This window comes from Heliangelus exortis, unplaced genomic scaffold (assembly GCF_036169615.1).
Source record: "Heliangelus exortis unplaced genomic scaffold, bHelExo1.hap1 Scaffold_100, whole genome shotgun sequence".
NCBI classification, from domain to species: domain Eukaryota; kingdom Metazoa; phylum Chordata; class Aves; order Apodiformes; family Trochilidae; genus Heliangelus; species Heliangelus exortis.
In genome coordinates this window covers 2,691-26,405 of record NW_027285920.1, presented here as the reverse complement: position 1 = coordinate 26,405, position 23,715 = coordinate 2,691, and the positions used below count along the sequence as shown (strand labels likewise).

The following is a 23,715-nucleotide window of genomic DNA, read 5'->3' as shown; positions in this document are numbered from 1 at the left end:
AGGATCAATTCCAAGCACTTGACACCAGCCCAGATCCAGCTCTGTGCATCCCATGGGAATTTCTTCCCAGATCTTTGGTGTCCCCAGACACCTCCCCGAGCTCCCAGCATCTTCCAAGCTTCCACCCCCCACCCCAACTCCCCCCATTCCAGGGAATCCATCAGGATCCGACTCCTCATCCTCCTTAGGATGGGTCTTGGGATGGATCTGGGGGTCCTGGGATGAATCTGGGGGTCCTGGGATGGTTCTGGGGGTCCTGGGATGGATCTGGGGGTCCTGGGATGAATCTGGGGTTCCTGGGATGGACCTGGGGTTCCTGGGATGAATCTGGGGGTCCTGGGATGGATCTGGGGTTCCTGGGATGAATCTGGGGGTCCTGGGATGGATCTGGGGGTCCTGGGATGAATCTGGGGGTCCTGGGATGGATCTGGGGTTCCTAGGATGGATCTGGGGTTCCTGGGATGGATCTGGGGGTCCTGGGATGGATCTGGGGGTCCTGGGATGGATCTGGGGGTCCTGGGATGGACCTGGGGGTCCTGGGATGGATCTGGGGTTCCTGGGATGGATCTGGGGTTCCTGGGATGAATCTGGGGGTCCTGGGATGGACCTGGGGGTCCGGGGGGTCCCCTTGCCACCCGCACAGCTCCAGCCCAGGTCGATTTGGGATCAGGAATTTTATTTGGAGCGATTCCCACGGGGGAATTCCCACAAATTCACCCTGAGAAGACTCCGAGTGCTCCAGGAGGGGGGGACACGGGGACATTGAGGGGTAGGGATGTCCCCTGCCACCCTTGGGGACAGAGGGGGTGGCCCTGGGGACAGTCGGGGTGTCCCCTCCTCCATCTCCGATGTCACCAGGAGGATGGGGACCCCTCCGAGCCGGGACCCCCGGGACGGGCGGCAGAAGGGGGAGGGGGTGCAGATGTCCCCTCCCGGGGCTCCAGAGCCACCCCTCGGGGACAGTGCCCACCCCGGGGGTGTCCCCTCTGTCCCCCTCAGGGCTCCAGCTCCCGGGAGAGCCTCAGCAGCTCCTGCTGGCGATCGATGGCTCCGAGGGGCGGAAAATCCCAACTGGAGAGGGAGCTGCGCAGGCTCAGGGACAGCTCCGAACCTGGGGACAGCCCCGAGCAGGATGGGAACACCCGGGACTCCCTTCCCTTCCCTCCCCTTCCCTTCCAGCCCCCCCCTGGATCCCCTCCAGCCCCCCCTGGATCCCTTCCATTCCCTCCTGGATCCCATCCCCTCCCAAATCCCTTCCAGCCCCTCCTCAATCCCCTCCATCCCCTCCATTCCCTCTGGATTCCCTCCTGGGTCCTCTCCTTCCCCCCCCCCGGATCCCCTCTCAGCTCCTGAATCCTTTCCATCCCCCCCTCCATCCCCTCCATCCCTCTCCCCCCCCGAAGCTGTCCCCATGTGACCCCTCCCCAGGGATGTCCCCTCCCCAGGGATGTCCCCTCCCGGGTGTCCCCTCCGGGTGTCCCCAGACGTACAGGAGGAGATCCTGAGGCCTTTGGGCTCCTCCTGGCGGGGGGGGGAGCGGGGGCGAAGGGGGGAGAGGGGAGCTGGGGGGGGGAACAGGACCTCAGACCTGTCCCCGTGTCCCCATCCCTGTGTCCCCATCCCTGTGTCCCTCCCCTTTCCCCGTGTCCCCACCCCCATCCCCAGGCCCCCATTCCCATATCCCCATCCCCGTGTCCCCGTGTCCCCATCCCCATGTCCCCATCCCTGTGTCCCCATCCCTGTGTCCCTCCCCTTTCCCCATGTCCCCATCCCCACATCCCCACCCCTGTCCCCGTGTCCCCATCCCCAGGTCCCCATCCCTGTGTCCCCACCCCTGCCCCCATGTCCCCTCTCCCCTGTCCCCGAGTCCCCACATCCCCTGTCCCCGAGTCCCCTCACCGTGTGGGTGTCCCCGTGTCCCCATCCCCCTGTCCTCGTGTCCCCATCCCCATGTCCCCACCCCTGTCCCCACCCCCCTGTCCCCGTGTCCCCGTCCCCGTGTCCCCATCCCCATATCCCTACCCCCATCCCCACGTCCCCCCCCTGTCCCCACGTCCCCTGTCCCCTCACCATGTGGGTGTCCCCATGTCCCCATCCTCGTGTCCCTGTCCCCATCCCCCTGTCCCCACGTCCCCTGTGCCCTGTCCCCTCACCGTGTGGGTGTCCCCATGTCCCCATCCTCGTGTCCCTGTCCCCATCCCCCTGTCCCCACGTCCCCTGTGCCCTGTCCCCTCACCATGTGGGTGTCCCCATGTCCCCATCCCCGTGTCCCTGTCCCCATCCCCCTGTCCCCATCCCCCTGTCCCCACGTCCCCTGTCCCCTGTCCCCTCACCATGTGGGTGTCCCCGTGTCCCCATCCCCGTGTCCCTGTCCCCATCCCCCTGTCCCCACGTCCCCTGTCCCCTGTCCCCTCACCGTGTGGGTGTCCCTGTGTCCCCATCCCCGTGTCCCTGTCCCCATCCCCCTGTCCCCACGTCCCCTGTCCCCTGTCCCCTCACCGTGTGGGTGTCCCCTGCAGCTCTGCAGCACCCGGACACTTTTTGCCATCATGTGCTGCACGCAGAGCACAAATGTCCCCTCCTGTCACCTCTGATCCCAAATCCCCACATCACCCCCCCCCCGGTGTCACCTCCCCCTGTGTCACCCCCCCCAGTGTCCCCAACACGGGGTGACAGGGGGCATGGGGGGGATCCCCGGGGATCTGCACCCCGGGGGACAATTTGGGGACAGTGGGGACCCCAAAGTTAAGGGGGGGTGGGGTGGTCCAGGGAGTCCCAGCCCCCCCTTTTCTCACCATCTTCTCAAAGTTGATGAGGTTCTCGGCCACCGTGCGGTTCCCCTCGTGGATGAAGGTCATGTCTGGGGGGGGGGAGGGAGGGGTCAGTCCCCAAAATGTCCCCAGAGTGTCCCCAGGGGGTCCCCAATGGGCAGCACCCACCTTTGAGGAGCAGGGGCACGAAGGGGATGAGGGGGGGGCTGAGCTTGGCCACGGCCAGACGGTAAACACGGTGGTTCCAGGAGGGGTCCTGGGGACATCGGGGACATTGGGGACATCGGGGACATCGGGGACATTGGGGACATCGGGGACATTGGGGGCACAGAGGGACATGGGGACATGAGGGATACGGGGGACATTGGGGATATGGGGGACACAGGGGGATATGGGGGATGTAGGGGGTGTGGGGACATTGGGGGGACATTGAGGGGACACAGGGGACACAGGGGACATGGGGGACACAGGGGACATGGGAACATGGGGGAAATGGGAGGGATATGGGGGACACTGGGGATACTGGGGACATAGGGGACATGGGGGACACAGGGGACAGGGGGGATATGGGGAATATGGGGGTTATAGGGGGACATTGGGGACACAGAGGGACATGGGGGACACTGGGGATATGGGGGATGTAGGGGGTGTGGGGACATTGGGGGGACGTTGGGGACATTGGGGAGACATTGGGGATATGGGGGATATTGAGGGGACACAGGGGACATGGGAACATGGGGGAAATGGGAGGGATATGGGGGACACTGGGGATACTGGGGACATAGGGGACATGGGGGACATGGGGGACACAGGGGACAGGGGGGATATGGGGAATATGGGGGTTATGGGGGGACGTTGGGGACGTTGGGGACACAGAGGGACATGGGGGATATGGGGGACACTGGGGATATGGGGGATGTAGGGGGTGTGGGGACATTGGGGACATTGGGGGGACGTTGGGGACATTGGGGAGACATTGGGGGTATGGGGGATATTGAGGGGACACAGGGGACATGGGGGACACAGGGGACATGGGGGACACAGGGGATATGGGAACATGGGGGAAATGGGAGGGATATGGGGGACACTGGGGATGTTGGGGACATAGGGGACATGGGGGACACGGGGGACAGGGGGGCTATGGGGGTTATGGGGGGACATGGGGGACGTTGGGGACATTGGGGACAGGGTTCCCGTGCTGTCCCTGCTCACCAGCATCCTCTCCATTGCTGTGTGCAGCTTCCGGATCTTGTGGGGCAGCCTCTGGGCAGGGGGGGGGCACCAGGGGGTCACCCCGGACACCACCCCCCAGAGATCCCCCCAAGAGACACCCCCAGAAACCCCCCCCTCCATCAAACCCCTCCCATCAACCCCCTCCCCCAGAGACCCCCTCACCAACCCCCCCATTAATCCCCCCCAGAGACCCCACCCCAAAAGCCCCTCCCCATCAACCCCCCCATTAATCCCCCCACATCAACCTCCTCCCCATAAACCCCCCCCATCACCCCCCCTAAAAACCTCTCCCCTAAGACCCCCCCATCACCCCCCCAAAGCCCCCTCCCTGCATCCCCCTCCCCATCTTCCCCATTCCAGGATCCCCCCCGGCTCCCCCCTCTCCTTTTCCAAGCCCAGGGGACCCGGGGGGGTTTTGGGGGGGGGTTTTGGGGGTCCCCAAGTCCCTGTCACCTCCCAGGTCTTGGCCAGGCGGCTCACGGCCGGGTTGCTGATCCCAAACATCACCGCAAAGAAGGAATTCAGGTTCCTCTGCTCCTTCAGGCTGGGGGGGGAGAGAAAAATCCCGGGAAGATCCCAAAAGTTGGGATGGGGCTTGGAGACCCCCACCATGGGCAAGGGGGGTGACACCGGGGGGGGCTTTGAGGTCCCTCCCACCCATCCCAGTTTGTCCCAGGTCACCCCAAGAAGCTGTGGGTGCCCCATCCCTGGGAAATCCCAAGGGGAGGTTGGGATGGGCTTGGAGGTCCCTGGGGTGGGTGGGAGGGGTCCCCATGGGGGGGCTTGGAGGTCCCTCCCACCCAACCCCCAGGGCAGGGGGGGTGACCCTGGGGGGGCTTCAGGTTATGGGATGGGTTGGGATGGGATGGGATGGGATGGGATGGGATGGGATGGGGGGGTTGGAAGGGACCTTGGAGCCCCCCCAGGTGATCCAGGAGCTGATCCTGGGGATGCTGAAGGATTTGGGATGGGGTTGAAGCCCCCTGGGTGGGTGGGAGGGGTCCCCATGGCAGGGGGGGTGACACTGGGGGGGCTTTGGGGTCCCTCCCGCCCAACCCCATGGCAGGGGGGCTTCAGCTGATGGGGTGGGGGGGTTGGAAGGAACCTTGGAGCCCCCAAGATGCTCCAGGAGCTGATCCTGGGGGTGCTGAAAGTTGGGATGGGCTTGGAGCCCCCAGGGTGGGTGGGAGGGGTCCCCATGGCAGGGGGGGTGACACTGGGGGGGCTTCAGGTTATGGGATGGGATGGGATGGGATGGGGGGGTTGGAAGGGATCTTGGAGCTCCCCCAGGTGATCCAGGAGCTGATCCTGGGGATGCTGATGGAGTTGGGATGGGGTTGGAGCCCCCTGGGTGGGTGGGAGGGGTCCCCATGGCAGGGGGGGGGTGACTTTGGGGTCCCTCCCACCCACCCCAGTCCATCCCAGGTCACCCCAAGGAGCTGTGGGTGCCCCATCCCTGGGGGTGCTGAGGGATTGGGGATGGGGTTGGAGCCCTCTGGGTGGGTGGGGAGGGGTCCCCATGGGCAGGGGGGGGTGACACTGGGGGGGCTTTGAGGTCCCTCCCACCCATCCCAGTCCATCCCAGGTCACCCCAAGGAGCTGTGGGTGCCCCATCCCTGGGGGTGCTGAGGGATTGGGGATGGGGTTGGGGAGGTCCCTGTGGGGACTTTAAGGTCCCTCTGTGTCCAATTTTGGGGGTGTGGGATTGGGGGGGGGGGGGGGGGCACTGACTGTGCTGCCAGTTTGATGAATTTTCGGAGCAGCTGAGCCCTGGGGGGGAGCTCGGGGCAGAGGCAAAGCTCGGTGACCACCCAGAACTGGAGGTGGTTGAAGCGCCGCAGAACCCGCTCCAGGTTGGCCGTGGTCACCTCCTGGGACTTCTGGGACCCCACGATGTAGTGGATCATCTCCACCTGCAAAGGGACAAGGGTGGCAGTTGGAAAAAACCCACAAAAAAAACCCCAAAAAAAACCCCCCCCAAAAAACCCAAAATATCCAAAAGACAAAATCTCCCCCCTAAAAACACAAAAGACCCCCCAAAAAAACCTCAGAAACCAAAAAACCCAAAAAAACCCCCCCAAAAACCAAAGAACCCAAAAAATGCCCAAAAAACCAAAAGACCCAAAACCAAAAGACAAAAAAAACCAAAAAAAAACCCCCTAAAACCCAAAAAACCCAAAAAGACCCCAAAAAACCGAAGGAACCCAAAAGACCCCAAAAAACAAACAAACAAACAAAAAAAAACCCCCGAAGCCCCCAAAAGACCCAGGAAAAAAGGAAAAAACAACCCCAAAAAGCCCTCAAAAAAACCCCAAGAGACCCAGAAGACACAAATGACCCCCCCAAAACAACCCCCAAAACCAAAAAAAAGCCAAAAACCTAAAAGACCCAAAGAACCGAAAAACCCCAAAAGACCAAAAAAACCCCAAAAAACCCTGAAAAACCCAAAAAAACCCCAAAACCCCAAAAAACCCAAAAACCCCAAAAAACCCAAAACCCAAAAAAGACCCAAAAAACCCCAAAAAAAACCCCAAAGCCCCCCAAGACCCCCACCTGGTGGATGCTCCCGAAGAGGCCCCAATCCTTCTCCGTCAGCTGCGCAGCCAAATCCCGGGAGCTGAGGAGCTCCAAGGTTTCCCAGGATCCCAACTGGGGACCCAACTGCTCGGGGTGGGGGCTCTGTGGGGACACCCAACCCCCCCCAAACCCCTCAGCTCCTCCGCAGGCACCGCAACCCCAAAGATCATTTTTTTGGGGGGGTCCCACACCCCAAACCCCCCCTGTCCCCACTCACCAGGGTGCTGGGTCCCAAACCCCAAACCCCAAACCCCCCCTGCCCCCCACTCACCAGGGTGTTGGTTCCCACACCCCAAACCCCAAACCCCACACCCCAAACCCCCCCTGTCCCCACTCACCAGGGTGCTGGGTCCCAAACCCCAAACCCCCCCTGTCCCCACTCACCAGGGTGCTGGGTCCCAAACCCCACACCCCAAACCCCCCCTGTCCCCACTCACCAGGGTGCTGGGTCCCCAAACCCCAAACCCCAAAGCCCCCCTGTCCCACTCACCAGGGTGCTGGGTCCCAAACCCCAAACCCCAAACCCTAAACCCCCCCTGTCCCCACTCACCAGGGTGCTGGTCCCAAACCCCAAACCCCAAACCCCAAACCCCCCCTGTCCCCACTCACCAGGGTGCTGGGTCCCAAACCCCAAACCCCAAACCCCCCCTGTCCCCACTCACCAGGGTGCTGGGTCCCAAACCCCACACCCCAAGCCCCCCCTGTCCCCACTCACCAGGGTGCTGGGTCCCAAACCCCAAACCCCAAACCCCCCCTGTCCCCACTCACCAGGGTGCTGGGTCCCAAACCCCAAACCCCAAACCCCAAACCCCCCCTGTCCCCACTCACCAGGGTGCTGGGTCCCAAACCCCAAACCCCAAAGCCCCCCTGTCCCCACTCACCAGGGTGCTGGGTCCCAAACCCTAAACCCCAAACCCCCCCTGTCCCCCACTCACCAGGGTGCTGGGTCCCAAACCCCAAACCCCAAAACCCCCCTGTCCCCACTCACCAGGGTGCTGGGTCCCAAACCCCAAATCCCAAACCCCAAACCCCCCCTGTCCCCACTCACCAGGGTGCTGGGTCCCAAACCCCAAACCCCCCCTGTCCCCACTCACCAGGGTGCTGGGTCCCAAACCCAAACCCCAAACCCCCCCCTGTCCCCCACTCACCAGGGTGCTGGGTCCCAAACCCCAAACCCCCCCTGTCCCCACTCACCAGGGTGCTGGGTCCCAAACCCCAAACCCCAAACCCCCCTGTCCCCACTCACCAGGGTGCTGGGTCCCAAACCCCAAACCCCAAACCCCCCCTGTCCCCACTCACCAGGGTGCTGGGTCCCAAACCCCAAACCCCAAACCCCCCCTGTCCCCACTCACCAGGGTGCTGGGTTCCAAACCCCAAACCCCAAACCCCCCCTGTCCCCACTCACCAGGGTGCTGGGTCCCAAACCCCAAACCCCAAACCCCCCTGTCCCCACTCACCAGGGTGCTGGGTCCCAAACCCCAAACCCCCCCTGTCCCCCCTCACCAGGGTGCTGGGTCCCAAACCCCAAACCCCAAACCCCCCCTGTCCCCACTCACCAGGGTGCTGGGTCCCAAACCCCAAACCCCAAACCCCAAACCCCAAACCCCCCTGTCCCCACTCACCAGGGTGCTGGGTCCCAAACCCCAAACCCCAAACCCCCCCTGTCCCCACTCACCAGGGTGCTGGTCCCAAACCCCAAACCCCCCCTGTCCCCCCTCACCAGGGTGCTGGTCCCAAACCCCAAACCCCAAACCCCCCCCTGTCCCCACTCACCAGGGTGCTGGGTCCCAAACCCCAAACCCCCCTGTCCCCCCTCACCAGGGTGCTGGGTCCCAAACCCCAAACCCCAAACCCCCCCTGTCCCCACTCACCAGGGTGCTGGGTCCCAAACCCCAAACCCCCCCTGTCCCCCCTCACCAGGGTGCTGGGTCCCAAACCCCAAACCCCAAACCCCCCCTGTCCCCACTCACCAGGGTGCTGGTCCCACACCCCAAACCCAAACCCCAAACCCCAAACCCCAAACCCCCCTGTCCCCACTCACCAGGGTGCTGGGTCCCACACCCCAAACCCCCCCTGTCCCCACTCACCAGGGTGCTGGGTCCCAAACCCCAAACCCCAAACCCCCCCTGCCCCCCCACTCACCAGGGTGCTGGGTCCCAAACCCCAAACCCCAAACCCAAACCCCCCTGTCCCCACTCACCAGGGTGCTGGGTCCCACACCCCAAACCCCCCCCTGTCCCCACTCACCAGGGTGCTGGACCCCAAACCCAAACCCCCCCTGTCCCCACTCACCAGGGTGCTGGGTCCCAAACCCCAAACCCCAAACCCCAACCCCCCCCTGCCCCCACTCACCAGGGTGCTGGGTCCCAAACCCCAAACCCCAAACCCCCCTGTCCCCCACTCACCAGGGTGCGGGGTCCCAAACCCCAAACCCCAAACCCCAAACCCCAAACCCCCCCTGTCCCCACTCACCAGGGTGCTGGGTCCCAAACCCCAAACCCCAAACCCCCCCTGTCCCCACTCACCAGGGTGCTGGGTCCCAAACCCCAAACCCCAAACCCCCCCTGTCCCCACCCACCAGGGTGCTGGGTCCCAAACCCCAAACCCCAAAGCCCCCCTGTCCCCACTCACCAGGGTGCTGGGTCCCAAACCCCAAACCCCAAACCCCAAAGCCCCCTGTCTCCCACTCACCAGGGTGCTGGGTCCCAAACCCCAAACCCCAAACCCCAAAGCCCCCTGTCCCCACTCACCAGGCTGCTGGGTCCCAAACCCCCCCTGTCCCCACTCACCAGGGTGCTGGGTCCCAAACCCCAAACCCCAAACCTCAAACCCCCCCCTGTCCCCACTCACCAGGGTGCTGGGTTCGAAACCCCAAACCCCCCTGTCCCCACTCACCAGGGTGCTGGGTCCCAAACCCCAAACCCCAAACCCCAAACCCCAAACCCCAAACCCCAAACCCCCCCTGTCCCCCCTCACCAGGGTGCTCAGCTCCTCCCTGCTGACCACAAAAAGTTTCTCGTTCAGCCCCAGGGCTGTGAAGACCCCAACAGCGTCCGGCTGCAGCCCCAACTTCTCTGGGGTGGGGAGGGACACAAAGGAATGGGGTGGGGGACAAAACCCCACTGGGGAGGGGGCAACGGGGCACCCCGGGAAGGGGGGAGCCCATGGGATGGAGCTCGAGGAAGTGGGACCTCAAGAGAAACCCAAAAGTTGGGACATCCCTTGGGGACCCCAAGAATGTGACATCCCTTGGAGACCCTGAGGATTTGGGACCCTCAAGTGAAACCCTAAAACTGTGACATCCTTTGGGGACCCCAAGAATGTGACATCTCTTGGAGACCCTGAGGATTTGGGACCCTCAAGTGAAACCCTAAAACTGTGACATCCTTTGGGGACCCCAAGAATGTGACATCTCTTGGAGACCCTGAGGATTTGGGACCCTTTGGAGACCCCAAGGAGGTGGGACCTCAAGAGAAGCCCTAAAGTTGGGACATCCCCTGGGGACCCTGAGGACTTGGGACCCTCAAGAGAACCCCTGAAGTTGGGACATCCCTGGGAGACCGCGAGGATGTGGGACCCCTTGAAGACCCCAAGGATATAGGACCTCGAGAGAAGCCCTAAAACAGTGACATCCTTTGGGGACCCCAAGAATGTGACACCTCTTGGAGACCCCAAGGATGTGGGACCCTTTGGAGACCCCAGGGATGTGACATCTTTTGGAGGCCCCAAGAATGTGGGACCTCAAGAGAGACCCTAAAGTTGGGACATCCCTTGGAGACCCCAAGGACGTGGGACCCTTTGGAGACCCCAAGAATGTGAATGAATCCCTTGAAGACCCCAAGGACACGGGACCTCAAGAGAGACCCTAAAGATGGGACATCCTTTGGGGACCCCAAGGACACGGGACCTCAAGAGAATCCCTTAAATTGTGACAACCTTTGGGGACCCCAAGAATGTGGGACCCCTCGGAGACCCCAAGAATGTGACATCTCCAAAAGACCCCAAGGACACGGGACCTCAAGAGAACCCCTAAAATTGTGACATCCCTTGGAGACCCTGAGGACTTGGGACCCTCAGGAGAACCCCTAAAGTTGTGACATCTTTTGGGGACCCCAAGGATGTGGGACCTCAAGAGAGACCCTAAAGTTGGGACATCCTTTGGGGACCCCAAGGGCATGGGACCCCTTGAGGACCCCTTGGAGACCCCAAGGACACGGGACCTCAAGAGAACCCCTAAAATTGTGACATCCCTTGGAGACCCTGAGGACTTGGGACCCTCAGGAGAACCCCTAAAGTTGTGACATCTTTTGGGGACCCCAAGGACACGGGACCTCAAGAGAATCCCTTAAATTGTGACAACCTTTGGGGACCCCAAGAATGTGGGACCCCTCGGAGACCCCAAGAATGTGACATCTCCAAAAGACCCCAAGGACACGGGACCTCAGAGAACCCCTAAAATTGTGACATCCCTTGGAGACCCTGAGGACTTGGGACCCTCAGGAGAACCCCTAAAGTTGTGACATCTTTTGGGGACCCCAAGGATGTGGGACCTCAAGAGAGACCCTAAAGTTGGGACATCCTTTGGGGACCCCAAGGACATGGGACCCCTTGAGGACCCCTTGAGATCCCAGGGACAAAGGACCTCAAGAGAACCCCTAAAGTTGGGGACCCCAGGGATGTGACATCCTTTGGAGACCCCAAGGACGTGGGACCCTTTGGAGACCCCAAGAATGTGAATGAATCCCTTGAAGACCCCAAGGACACGGGACCTCAAGAGAGACCCTAAAGTTGGGACATCCTTTGGGGACCCCAAGGACATGGGACCCCTTGAGGACCCCTTGGAGACCCCAAGGACACAGGACCTCAAGAGAACCCCTAAAATTGTGACATCCCTTGGAGACCCTGAGGATTTGGGACCCTCAGGAGAACCCCTAAAGTTGTGACATCTTTTGGGGACCCCAAGGATGTGGGACCCCTTGGAGCCCCCGAGGTTGTGACCCCCCCCCCCCGGGTCCCCCCTCACCTCCTGAGGATTTGACCTTCACCAGGAGGTGTTCCCGGCCCGGGGGGAGTTGGGGGGCGAGGGACCCCAAGATGTCCCTGACGGAGGCGTTGATGGGCAGGGGGGTGACCAGGCAGGAGTGGTCGGGTCTGTAAATCTCGTAGGGAACTGAGGGGGGGGGACACACAGGGGACACTTCAGAGACCCGCGGGGTCCCCAGGGGAGGGGACAGTCCCCAGCCTGGGGGGGTCAGGGGGGGCTTTACCTCTGTCCTGGCTCTCAGGGTGCAGCTGCTGGGAAGGGTCTCATCCTGGACCCCCAACCAGGACCCCGAGGTGCGAGGCTGGGGGGGGGGGGGGGAGAGGGGAGGGTGACACCCCCCCCAGACACCCCCCACGAGGTCCCCAGGGGACAGAGGTGACAGGGCTTGGACCCCCCCCCCCCCCCCCACCCCCCCACTGCAGCCACCACCCCATGGGGGTCCCCAGGGCACAGGGGTGACCCCCCCAACCCTTCGTGGGGGTCCCCAGGGGACATGAGTGACCCCCCCAACCCTTCGTGGGGGTCCCCAGGGCACAGGGGTGACCCCCCCAACCCTTCATGGGGGTCCCCAGGACACAGGGGTGACCCCCCCAACCCTTCATGGGGGTCCCCAGGGGACATGAGTTGACCCCCCCAACCCTTCGTGGGGGTCCCCAGGGGACAGGGGTGACCCCCCCCAACTCCTCATGGGGGTCCCAGGGCACAGGGGTGACCCCCCCAACCCTTCATGGGGGTCCCCAGGGGACATGAGTGACCCCCCCAACCCTTCGTGGGGGTCCCCAGGGCACAGGGGTGACCCCCCCCCAACCCCTCATGGGGGTCCCCAGGGCACAGGGGTGACCCCCCCCCAGTGTCCCCCTTACCTTGGGCTGGGGGGAAGCGCAGCCGTCCCCGTTCTCCAGGCTGTGGGGAGGGGACACGGCTGGGTCAGACCCCCCCTTCCCCCCCCCCAAAAAAAAAACCCTCGAGCAGCTCTGCCCCAACACTGGGACCCCCCCCGTAACCAGGTGACCCCCAGGCTGGGGACCTCCGAGAGCCACTGCCACCCCCCAACCCAGTCCCCTGGTTGGGTGGGAGGGGTCCCCATGGGTGGGGGGGTGACACTGGGGGGGGCTTTGAGGTCCCTCCCACCCATCCCAGTCCGTCCCAGGTCACCCCAAGGAGCTGTGGGTGCCCCATCCCTGGGGGTGCTGAGGGATTTGGGATGGGGTTGGAGCCCCCTGGGTGGGGATGTCCCCATGGGGAGGGGGTGGCACTGGGGGGGCTTCAGGTTATGGGATGGGATGGGATGGGATGGGATGGGATGGGATGGGATGGGGGGGGTTGGAAGGGACCTTGGAGCCCCCCCAGGTGATCCGGGAGCTGATCCTGGGGGTGGCTGCCCCATCCCTGGGGATGCTGAAAGTTGGGATGGGGTTGGAGGCCCCTGGGTGGGTGGGAGGGGTCCCCATGGCAGGGGGGGTGACACTGGGGGGGGGCTTTGGGGTCCCTCCCACCCCTCCCAGTCTGTCCCTGGTCACCCCAAGGAGCTGGGGGTGCCCCATCCCCGGGGTGCTGAAGGATTGGGGATGGGCTTGGATCCCCCTGGGTGGGGAGGGGTCCCCATGGGGGGGGGTGGGGGGGTGGCACTGGGGGGGCTTTAAGGTCGCCGCCCCCCAACTTCTCTGAGAGGGTCCGGGGCCACCGGTGGTGTCCCTGGGGCCACATCCCATGGTGGGGACAGGGACCTCACCCCCGGGGTCTCCGTCGTTCCTGTCCCTGCTCCTGGCCCAGCCGGGGGTCCCTGCTGGCCAAATCAGCCAAATTCTGCGGGAAGGGGGAGACGTGGGGGGGTGACCGAGGGTGTCCCCGAGGGGTCGAGGTCCCCGTCCCCCTTTTTGGGGCCATCCCCAGGGGGTACCTGGAGGAGGGAGGTGGTGCTGAGGTCCCCCTGCAGCACCCGCCCGTAGAGCAGCACCCACTGGCTCACCAGCCGCAGGATTTTCCGGCGTTTGAGCAGGGAAAAGGTGACTTTTTCCTGCTGGGATCCTTCCAGGGGCTCCGCTCGGAAGCTGGGAGAGGTCAAGGGAAAGGAGCACTCGGGGACCAAAAGAATCCCGGGAGCAATCCGGGTGGGATCGGCACCCCCGGGAGGTTGGGAGCTTCGGGTCCCTGGGGGGAGGTTTGGGGTCGTTGGGATCGAGGAGGAGGATGAAGGGATGGAGGGAATGGAGTGGGAAAAGGGGATGGGGAAGGTGGAGGAGGGGATGGGGAGCACGGAAAAGGGGCTGGAGAATGAGGGGAAAGGTCTGGGAAACGTGGAAAAGGTTCTGGAGAGCGTGGGGAAGGGTTGGAGAACATGGAGGAGGGAGGGAGGACACGGAGCGGGATCTGGAGAAGTTCTGAGGAGGATCTGAGGCCCTGGGGGGGTTGTTCCTGGTCCCTGCTGTGTTTCTCCCCCCCCATCCCAGTAGGATCCATCCCAGTAGGATTCATCCCAGTAGGATCCATCCCAGTAGGTTTCATCCCAGTAGGATCCATCCCAGTAGGATTCATCCCAGTAGGATCCATCCCAGTAGGATCCATCCCAGTAGGATGCATCCCAGTAGGATCCATCCCAGTAGGATCCATCCCAGTAGGATTCATCCCAGTAGGATCCATCCCCGTAGGATCCATCCCAGTAGGATCCATCCCAGTAGGATCCATCCCAGTAGGATTCATCCCAGTAGGATCCATCCCAGTAGGATACTGGTGCAGCAGTGCCCGGCAGAGCTGGGAGGTCGTCATGAAGAGGGTGTAGGTGAGGAGGAAATCCCCCAGCAGGGTGTCTGCAAGAGACAGGGCCACCAAATGTCACCCTGGGCCACCAACTGCCACCCTGGGCCACCAACTGCCACCTTGGGCCACCAACTGGCACCATATGGCCACCAACAGGCATCCCTGCGCCATTAACTGGCACCATACGGCCGCCACCCATCACCCTTCATGGCCACCACCTCTCACCCCCATGGCCACCACCCATGGCCCCCGTGGCCACCAACTGGCACCCCTGGGCCACCAACTGGCACCATATGGCCACCACCCATCACCCCCATGGCCACCATTTGTCACCTCCATGCCCACCACCTCTCACACTCACGGCCACCAACTGGCACCATATGGCCACCACCCATCACCCCCGTGGCCACCCGTTGGGTGCTGCTGCTCCTCCCCGGTGTCCCCAACCCCCAGGACATTGTCCCCCTCACAAGGGGGGGGACACAGGGGGGTCGTGTGGCCCCCACCTACCCGCGGGGTCGTAGAGGGTGGCATCCAACCTCATGAACTCCAACAGATGCTCCAGGATCTTCTCCGGCGTCCCGGCCACCACGAAATACCTGGTGGCCAAAGCACCGGCTCCATCAGGGCCACCACCCCAAGAGGTCACCCAGGAGGGGTTGGGGACACTTTGCTGTCACCTGCTGCCCCTTCCCGTGCCACCTTGGCCCCCCTGGAGGTTTTTCTGCAGGACCAGCACCACCTTCCCGTGCTCCTTCAGCCTCACGGTGTTGGCTTCGACGTCCTGGGGGAAAAGCCACCAAGTGGGACCCCAACCCCCCCCAAAACGCCTCCCCGGGTGCTGGAACCCCAAAAGTTCACCCGGGGACACCCCGACCTTGAGGATGTGGTTGAAGTCCTGCTTGTCCACCCGGAGGAAGTGGCAGTTGTCCTCCCTCAGGATGATGGTGGCCGCCCGGGGCGCGTCGTTGACCAGCGCCAGTTGCCCGAAGTCGTCCCCTTCGTGCAGGGTGGCCACCAAACCCTGGGGGGGGGGGGGGACACAAGGTGGATGGGGGGTGACAAAGGTGAGGGACAGAGACCCCAAGGCCACCCAGGGGGGGATGGGGACACGGGGTGGGTGACACCCACCTTGCCGTGGGTGACGACGTTGACCGAGCCCTTCCAGATGATGAACCACGAGGTGCCTTTGTCCCCTTGGCTGAACACTGGGGGGACAACGGGGGGACAACGATGGCTCTGGGTGTGTCCCCCCCCACACCCTGAGCTGGGGACACTTCCCCAGGGGTCCCGATGGCCCCGGGTGGCACTCACAGACCGTCCCTGCCCTCTGGTGGGACTCAAACATCAGCACTGACGCCAACTCCCTCTTGACCTGCGGTGAGAAGACCCCGGGGTCACCCTGGGAGGGGACAGGGGGGGGGGGTGGGACCCCCAGGGATGAGATTTGGGGAGCGGGAGAAGGTTGGGGGACCCCCCCACCCCCCAAACTGACCGAGTTGGAGAGGTGAGCCACGGCTTTGATGTGGAGCAGCTCCTCAAAGATGAGCTCCAACTCATCCTCCGTCCTCTGGGAAGGCCTGGGGGGAGTCCAGGAGGGGGGGGTTGGGACCTCCACGTCCCCTTCCCCACCACATCCCCCTCCCCAGGGTGCAGCCCCCTCCCTGGGGCGCACAAACCCCCCCCGGGACGGACAATTCCTCCTCCCCCAAGGGTCACCCATCCCCAGCAGCACCTCTGGGACCCCAGGGACCCTTCCCACCCCCTAAAAAATGTCCCTTGGGGGGGTCCTGGTGACTCACGGCTTGCGCAGGGCCATGGTGAGCAGAGCATCGGGACCCAACTGGGCCAAGAAGCTCAAAGCTTCCAGGAGCTCCTCAGAATCTCGGGGCCCCACGTGGGGCTCCGGGCTCAGCTCCAGCTCAGCGAATCGGTAGAACTGGGAATCCTTGTCCTGGAAATGCCACTCCTGCTTCACTGCCAGGGGACAGCACCGGGGACATCAGCAGCACAGGGGGGGGGGGGACACCTCCAAACCCCCCTTAGGTACCTCCAGAACTTTTTGCACCCACGGGAAGCACCCGTGGGAAGCACCCAGCACCCGTGGGAAGCACCCAGCACCCATCACTCTGACTTTAGGGGGGGGGACATTGCAGTGGGGGGGTCTTCTGCTCACCAGGGGGGTCTTCTGGTCCTTATTATGGGTCTGGATCCCACTGGGTGCCACCTGGAACCCCCCTTAGATGCCTCCAGAACTTTTTGCACCCATGGGAAGCACCCAGCACCCATCAGTTGGAATTTAAGGGGGGGATCCCATTTTGGTGGTGGGGGGGGGGTCTTCTGCTCACTGGGGGGGTCTTCTGGTCCTCATTATGGGTCTGGATCCCACTGGGTGCCACCTGGAACCCCCCTTAGATGCCTCCAGAACCTCTCTCACCCACGGGGAGCACCCAGCACCCATCAGTCTGATTCTAGGGGGGGAACCCATTGCAATGGGGGGGGGTCTTCTGCTCCTTGGGGGGGTCTTCTGGTCCTCATTATGGGTCTGGATCCCACTGGGTGCCATCTGGAACCCCCCTTAGATGCCTCCAGAACCTCTCTCACCCACGGGGAGCACCCAGCACCCATCAGTCTGATTCTAGGGGGGGAACCCATTGCAATGGGGGGGGGTCTTCTGCTCCTTGGGGGGGTCTTCTGGTCCTTATTATGGGTCTGGACCCCACTGGGTGCCATCTGGAACCCCCCTTAGATGCCTCCAGAACCTCTCTCACCCATGGGGAGCACCCAGCACCCATCAGTCTGCCTTTAGGGGGGGGAACCCATTGCAATGGGGGGGGGGGTCTTCTGCTCCTTGGGGGGGTCTTCTGGTCCTCATTATGGGTCTGGACCATGGGGCTCCATCTGGAACCCCCCTTAGATGCCTCCAGAACCTCTCTCACCCACGGGGAGCACCCAGCACCCATCAGTCTGATTCTAGAGGGGGAACCCATTGCAATGGGGGGGGGGGTCTTCTGCTCCCTGGGGGGGTCTTCTGCTCCTCATTTTGAGTCTGGACCATGGGGCTCCACCTGGAACCCCCCTTAGATGCCTCCAGAACCTCTCTCACCCACGGGGAGCACCCAGCACTCATCAGTCTGATTCTAGGGGGGGAACCCATTGCAATGGGGGGGGGGTCTTCTGCTCCCTGGGGGGGGTCTTCTGCTCCTCATTTTGAGTCTGGACCATGGGGCTCCATCTGGAACCCCCCTTAGATGCCTCCAGAACCTCTCTCACCCACGGGGAGCACCCAGCACTCATCAGTCTGATTCTAGGGGGGGATCCCATTGCAATGGGGGGGGGGTCTTCTGCTCCCTGGGGGGGTCTTCTGCTCCTCATTTTGAGTCTGGACCATGGGGCTCCATCTGGAACCCCCCTTAGATGCCTCCAGAACCTCTCTCACCCACAGGGAGCACCCAGCACCCATCAGTCTGATTCTAGGGGGGGGAACCCATTGCAATGGGGGGGGGGTCTTCTGCTTGCTGGGGGGGTTCTGCTCACTGGGGGGGTTCTGCTCACTGGGGGGGGGGGGGTCTTCTGCTCCTCACCGTGGGTCAGGACCCCTCCATCCACCAGGACCTGGCAGATGCCAATGGCTTGGCCACGGCTCTGGATGGCGACCCCGGTGCCCAGCAGCCAATCCACCAACTCCTTCCCGGAGCAGCATCTCCTGGGATGGGGGGGGGGACATCAAAACCAGACCCCAAAATAGGGGGGGACACCTCCTGGAGGGGCTGGGGGTGGCCCTGGTCCCACCTGTGGTGTCGGAGGTGATGTTTGTGGTCCCGGATGAGGTTGGGTTGGGTGCTGCTCAGGTGGCTGAAAAGGAGCTTCCCGGCTTTCCAGATTTTTTCCGAGGATGCCTGAGGGTGGGAAAAGGGGGGGGGGGGGATGATTTTCTGTGTTTTCCCATCACCCTGAACCCCCCCTCTCCCCCCAACCCATCAAGAACCAACGCCAAGGGATGGACCCAACCGGAACCAAACTGAGGACCCCACCCCCTCCCTATGGATTTTCTCCCAGGTTTCTCCCAGGTTTTTCCCAGGTTTTTTCCCAGGTTTCTCCATCTTCTTCCCAAATTCCTCTCCCTGGGGGGCCCTACCTGGGTGAGGTTGTGGCCATAATCCTGGGGGGCTTCGGTGTCCAGAAGTGGGGTCTGGAAAAGGGAAAAAAAAAAAAAAATAAAGCAGCAGTTGGTGGCTCCGCATCCCAAATTCCAGCAGGTTATGGAAATGACCCCCCCCACACTCCAAAAAAAATTCCTTGGAAAAGCAGAGGACACCAAGGACCTGATGGTGCCATGGGAGTAAGAACCAGGAGGAGCTGGAGGGAAAAAAAAAAAAACCAAATAAATCCCAAAAATTTCAGCTGTCAAACATGGGAAAGATCCCAAATTCCATCGGGTTATGGGAACAACCCCCCCGCAAAAGAAAAAAAAAAATTCCTTGGAAAAGCAGAGGACACCGAGGACCAGGTGGTCCCATGGGAGTAAGAACCAGGAGGAGCTGGGGAAAAAAAAAAACCCAAATAAATCCCCAAAATTCAGCTGTCAAACATGGGAAAGATCCCAAATTCCATGAGGTTATGGGAACAACCCCCCCGCAAAGGAAAAAAAAAAAAATTCCTTGGAAAAACAGAGGACACCAAGGACCCGATGGTGCCATGGGAGTAAGAACCAGGAGGAGCTGGGGAAAAAAAAAAAAACCCAAATAAATCCCCAAAATTCAGCTGTCAAACATGGGAAAAATCCCAAATTCCATCAGGAAAGAAAAAAAAGAAAAAAAGAAAAAAAAAATTCCTTGGAAAAGCAGAGGACACCAAGGACCAGGTGGTCCCATGGGAGTAAGAACCAGGAGGAGCTGGGGGAAAAAAAAAACCCAAATAAATCCCCAAAATTCAGCTGTCAAACATGGGAAAGATCCCAAATTCCATCGGGTTATGGGAACAACCCCCCCGGAAAAGAAAAAAAAAAATTCCTTGGAAAAGCAGAGGACACCAAGGACCCGATGGTGCCATGGGAGTAAGAACCAGGAGGAGCTGGGGGAAAAAAAAAAAAACCAAATAAATCCCCAAAATTCAGCTGTCAAACATGGGAAAGATCCCAAATTCCATCGGGTTATGGGAACAACCCCCCCGGAAAAGAAAAAAAAAAAAAATTCCTTGGAAAAGCAGAGGACACCAAGGACCAGGTGGTCCCATGGGAGTAAGAACCAGGAGGAGCTGGGGGGGAAAAAAAAAAAAACCCAAATAAATCCCAAAATTCAGCTGTCAAACATGGGAAAGATCCCAAATTCCATCAGGAAAGAAAAAAAAGAAAAAAAGAAAAAAAAAATTCCTTGGAAAAGCAGAGGACACCGAGGACCAGGTGGTCCCATGGGAGTGATGGGGAGCAAGGAAAAAAAAACCCAATAAATCCCCAAAACCCCCCTTCCCCCCCCAAGATTTGGGCTCCCTGTGGGGACTCCGGGAGCTCCAAGATCCTTCCCAAAACCTGAAATTCTGATTTTCTCCCATGAATTTTTTGGGAATTCACAGGAAGCAGCTCCTGAGCACCTGAGGACCAGGTTTGGGGCCACCCCCCCATTTTTGGTGTCCCCCTCCTTGAGGGGTTTTTAAACCTCATTTTTTTAATTTTTTTTTTTTTTTTTCCCAGTTTTTTCTTCCTCCCCCCCCTAATCCTGGTGCTGAGCTCCCAGCCAGAGGGATGAGGATTCCTGGGAAGCCCCAACCCTACCCAAACAACCCCCCCCAAACCCTTTCATCTCCTCCCTACCCCATAAATTCCGGGGCACCCGTCAGACCCGTTCTGCACCCAAGGTGCTGGGAGAACTTTGGGTGCTCCTTGCCCTGGGGTGGCCTCACCCATTCCGGGGTCATTTCCAGGGAAAGTTTTGTGCTGGTTCCTTCTTCCCCCCCCCTCCCCCATTTATTTGGGGTTTTTTTTTGGGGGGGGGGACACCCCCACACACCCTACAAGTGGAGTTCGTCACCCATGGGTGGGGGGGAACCTCAATTTCTGGCTGAAATCCTCAATTTCGGGAATTCCAAGGAGAGAAAAAGACTCCAAGGAGGAAAAAAATTCATTTCCAGGGAAAGTTTTGTGCTGGTTCCTTCTTCCCCCCCCCTCCCCCATTTATTTGGGGTTTTTGGGGGGGGGGACACCCCACACACCCTACAAGTGGAGTTCGTCACCCATGGGTGGGGGGGAACCTCAATTTCTGGCTGAAATCCTCAATTTCGGGAATTCCAAGGAGAGGAAAAGACTCCAAGGAGGAAAAAAATTCATTTCCAGGGAAAGTTTTGTGCTGGTTCCTTCTTCCCCCCCCCCTCCCCCATTTATTTGGGGTTTTTTTTGGGGGGGGGGACACCCCCACACACCCTATAAGTGGAGTTCGTCACCCATGGGTGGGGGGGAACCTCAATTTCTGGCTGAAATCCTCAATTTCGGGAATTCCAAGGAGAGGAAAAGACTCCAAGGAGGAAAAAAATTCATTTCCAGGGAAAGTTTTGTGCTGGTTCCTTCTTCCCTCCCCCTCCCCCATTTATTTGGGGTTTTTTTTTGGGGTGGGACACCCCCACACACCCTACAAGTGGAGTTCGTCACCCATGGGTGGGGGGGAACCTCAATTTCTGGCTGAAGTCCTCAATTTCGGGAATTCCAAGGAGAGGAAAAGACTCCAAGGAGGAAAAAAATTCATTTCCAGGGAAAGTTTTGTGCTGGTTCCTTCTTCCCCCCCCCCTCCCCCATTTATTTGGGGTTTTTTTTGGGGGGGGGACACCCCCACACACCCTACAAGTGGAGTACGTCACCCATGGGTGGGGGGGAACCTCAATTTCTGGCTGAAATCCTCAATTTCGGGAATTCCAAGGAGAGGAAAAGACTCCAAGGAGGAAAAAAATTCATTTCCAGGGAACGTTTTGTGCTGGTTCCTTCTTCCCCCCCCCCTCCCCCATTTATTTGGGGTTTTTTTTGGGGTGGGACACCCCCACACACCCTATAAGTGGAGTTCGTCACCCATGGGTGGGGGGGAACCTCAATTTCTGGCTGAAATCCTCAATTTCGGGAATTCCAAGGAGAGGAAAAGACTCCAAGGAGGAAAAAAAATTCATTTCCAGGGAAAGTTTTGTGCTGGTTCCTTCTTCCCCCCCCCCTCCCCCATTTATTTGGGGTTTTTTTTGGGGGGGGGACACCCCCACACACCCTACAAGTGGAGTTCGTCACCCATGGGTGGGGGGGAACCTCAATTTCTGGCTGAAATCCTCAATTTCGGGAATTCCAAGGAGAGGAAAAGACTCCAAGGAGGAAAAAAATTCATTTCCAGGGAAAGTTTTGTGCTGGTTCCTTCTTCCCTCCCCCTCCCCCATTTATTTGGGGTTTTTTTTGGGGGGGGGGACACCCCCACACACCCTACAAGTGGAGTTCGTCACCCATGGGTGGGGGGGAACCTCAATTTCTGGCTGAAATCCTCAATTTTGGGAATTCCAAGGAGAGGAAAAGACTCCAAGGAGGAAAAAAAAAACACCCAGGGGGAAACTCTGGCACCTCCTGACCCAGGACCCCCACCCATGGGTGCTGGGATGGGTGCTCTGCCCCCCCCTTTTTCCCCTTTTTCCTCCAAGCTTCTCCATCTCCCGGAGAAGAGGAAAATCCTGGGATTTTGCCCCCGTCCAAAGGAGTTTCTGGAAAACCAGAATTGCTCCGTGGAGGCAGCAGCTCCTCAGGGACATTTCCTGAGCCTGGGGACACCGGGACTTTGTCCCCTGAGCCCTGGTGACAGCCCCGGGGAGGAGGAAACGGGGACCGGGAGGTGACAAAACCAAACAGGAACTGGGGCTGCACCCAACTGGGGGAGGTGGCACCTCCTTGGGAATTCTCCCCAAGCCATGGGGATTCTCCTCAAATTATGGGAATTCTCCTCAAATTATGGGGATTCTCCTCAAGCCATGGGGCTCCTCAAGCCATGGGATTCTCCTCAAATTATGGGAATTCTCCTCAAATTATGGGAATTCTCCTGAAGCCATTGGGGTGCTCCTCGAATCCTGGGAATTCTCCCCAGTCCATGGGGCTCCTCAAATTATGGGAATTGTCCTCAATCCATGGGAATTCTCCTCAAATTATGGGAATTCTCAGTCCATGGGATGCTCCTCAAATCATGGGAATTCTCCCCAGTCCATGGGAATTCTCCTCAATCCATGGGGATTCTCCTCAATCCATGGGGCTCCTCAAATTATGGGAATTGTCCTCAATCCATGGGAACTCTCCTCAAATTATGGGAATTGTCCTCAAGCCATGGGGCTCCTCAACCCATGGGATTCTCCTCAAATTATGGGAATTCTCCTGAAGCCATTGGGATGCTCCTCGAATCATGGGAATTCTCCCCAGTCCATGGGAATTCTCCTCAATCCATGGGGCTCCTCAAATTATGGGAATTCTCAGTCCATGGGATGCTCCTCAAATCATGGGAATTCTCCCCAGTCCATGGGAATTCTCCTCAATCCATGGGGCTCCCCAAATTATGGGAATTGTCCTCAATCCATGGGGCTCCTCAAGCCATGGGGATTCTCCTCAATCCATGGGAACTCTCCTCAAATTATGGGAATTCTCAGTCCGTGGGATGCTCCTCAAATTATGGGAATTCTCCTGAAGCCATGGGATTCTCCTCAATCCATGGGAATTCTCCTCAATCCATGGGGCTCCTCAAATTATGGGAATTCTCCTCAATCCATGGGGCTCCTCAAGCCATGGGGATCCTCCTCAATCCATGGGAACTCTCCTCAAATTATGGGAATTCTCCTCAATCCATGGGATGCTCCTCAAATTATGGGAATTCTCCTGAAGCCATGGGATTCTCCTCAATCCATGGGATTCTCCTCAATCCATGGGAATTCTCCTCAATCCACGGGAATTCTCCTCAAGCACAGGAGATGGAAGCAAACCCAGCAGGAGGAGGGATCCTCGGAGCCATTTTTCCTCCTGGTTTTTTTTCCAGGGATGGAGCAGCTCCCAAACCTCCTGCTTGGCTCCCGGAATCTCCTTCCTGGGGGGCACCCTGGACTCCCAGGATGGTTTTTTTTTTCCCCATCCCCCCCCCAGCTCCTCTCCAAGGAATTGTCCCCTCCCCTTGTCCCTTCCTGCCTTGGGGACAGGCGGGATCCTGCCAGAAATCCGGCCAGGAATGGGCTGGCAGCCAAGGTCGGAGCCACCGGGCTTTTGTTTGGGATCCCGAGGAAAAACAACGCGGGGTTATTTCGAGCTCCTTTTTTTTTTTTTTTTTCCCTCTTGTTTTGTTTTTTTTT

At 60.2% G+C, this 23,715-nt stretch overlaps 1 protein-coding gene across 3 annotated transcripts; it reads right to left on the bottom strand.

The window, feature by feature from the left end:
- Positions 1-659: 659 nt before the first annotated feature.
- Positions 660-18,088, bottom strand: LOC139790617 (rap guanine nucleotide exchange factor 3-like). 3 transcript variants are annotated; one of them, XM_071732488.1, is made up of 23 exons: positions 17,967-18,088; positions 16,185-16,351; positions 15,878-15,962; positions 15,697-15,757; positions 15,514-15,590; positions 15,260-15,406; positions 15,063-15,166; positions 14,893-14,981; positions 14,354-14,432; positions 13,526-13,676; positions 13,358-13,431; positions 12,489-12,528; positions 11,605-11,926; positions 9,558-9,655; positions 6,558-6,683; positions 5,736-5,917; positions 4,458-4,548; positions 3,984-4,034; positions 2,940-3,027; positions 2,796-2,860; positions 2,500-2,554; positions 1,491-1,521; positions 660-1,111 (listed from the first exon to the last, which is right to left on the bottom strand). In XM_071732488.1, exons 2-23 carry the CDS (start codon positions 16,199-16,201, stop codon positions 676-678), a joined length of 2,469 nt encoding a protein of 822 aa, XP_071588589.1. In that variant the 5' UTR covers positions 16,202-16,351; positions 17,967-18,088; the 3' UTR covers positions 660-675. The 3 variants fall into 3 exon arrangements, with proteins under 3 accessions (XP_071588589.1, XP_071588590.1, XP_071588591.1); XM_071732489.1 differs by having other exon boundaries at positions 16,185-16,336; XM_071732490.1 differs by lacking the exon at positions 15,878-15,962.
- Between the last annotated feature and the right edge of the window lie 5,627 nt (positions 18,089-23,715).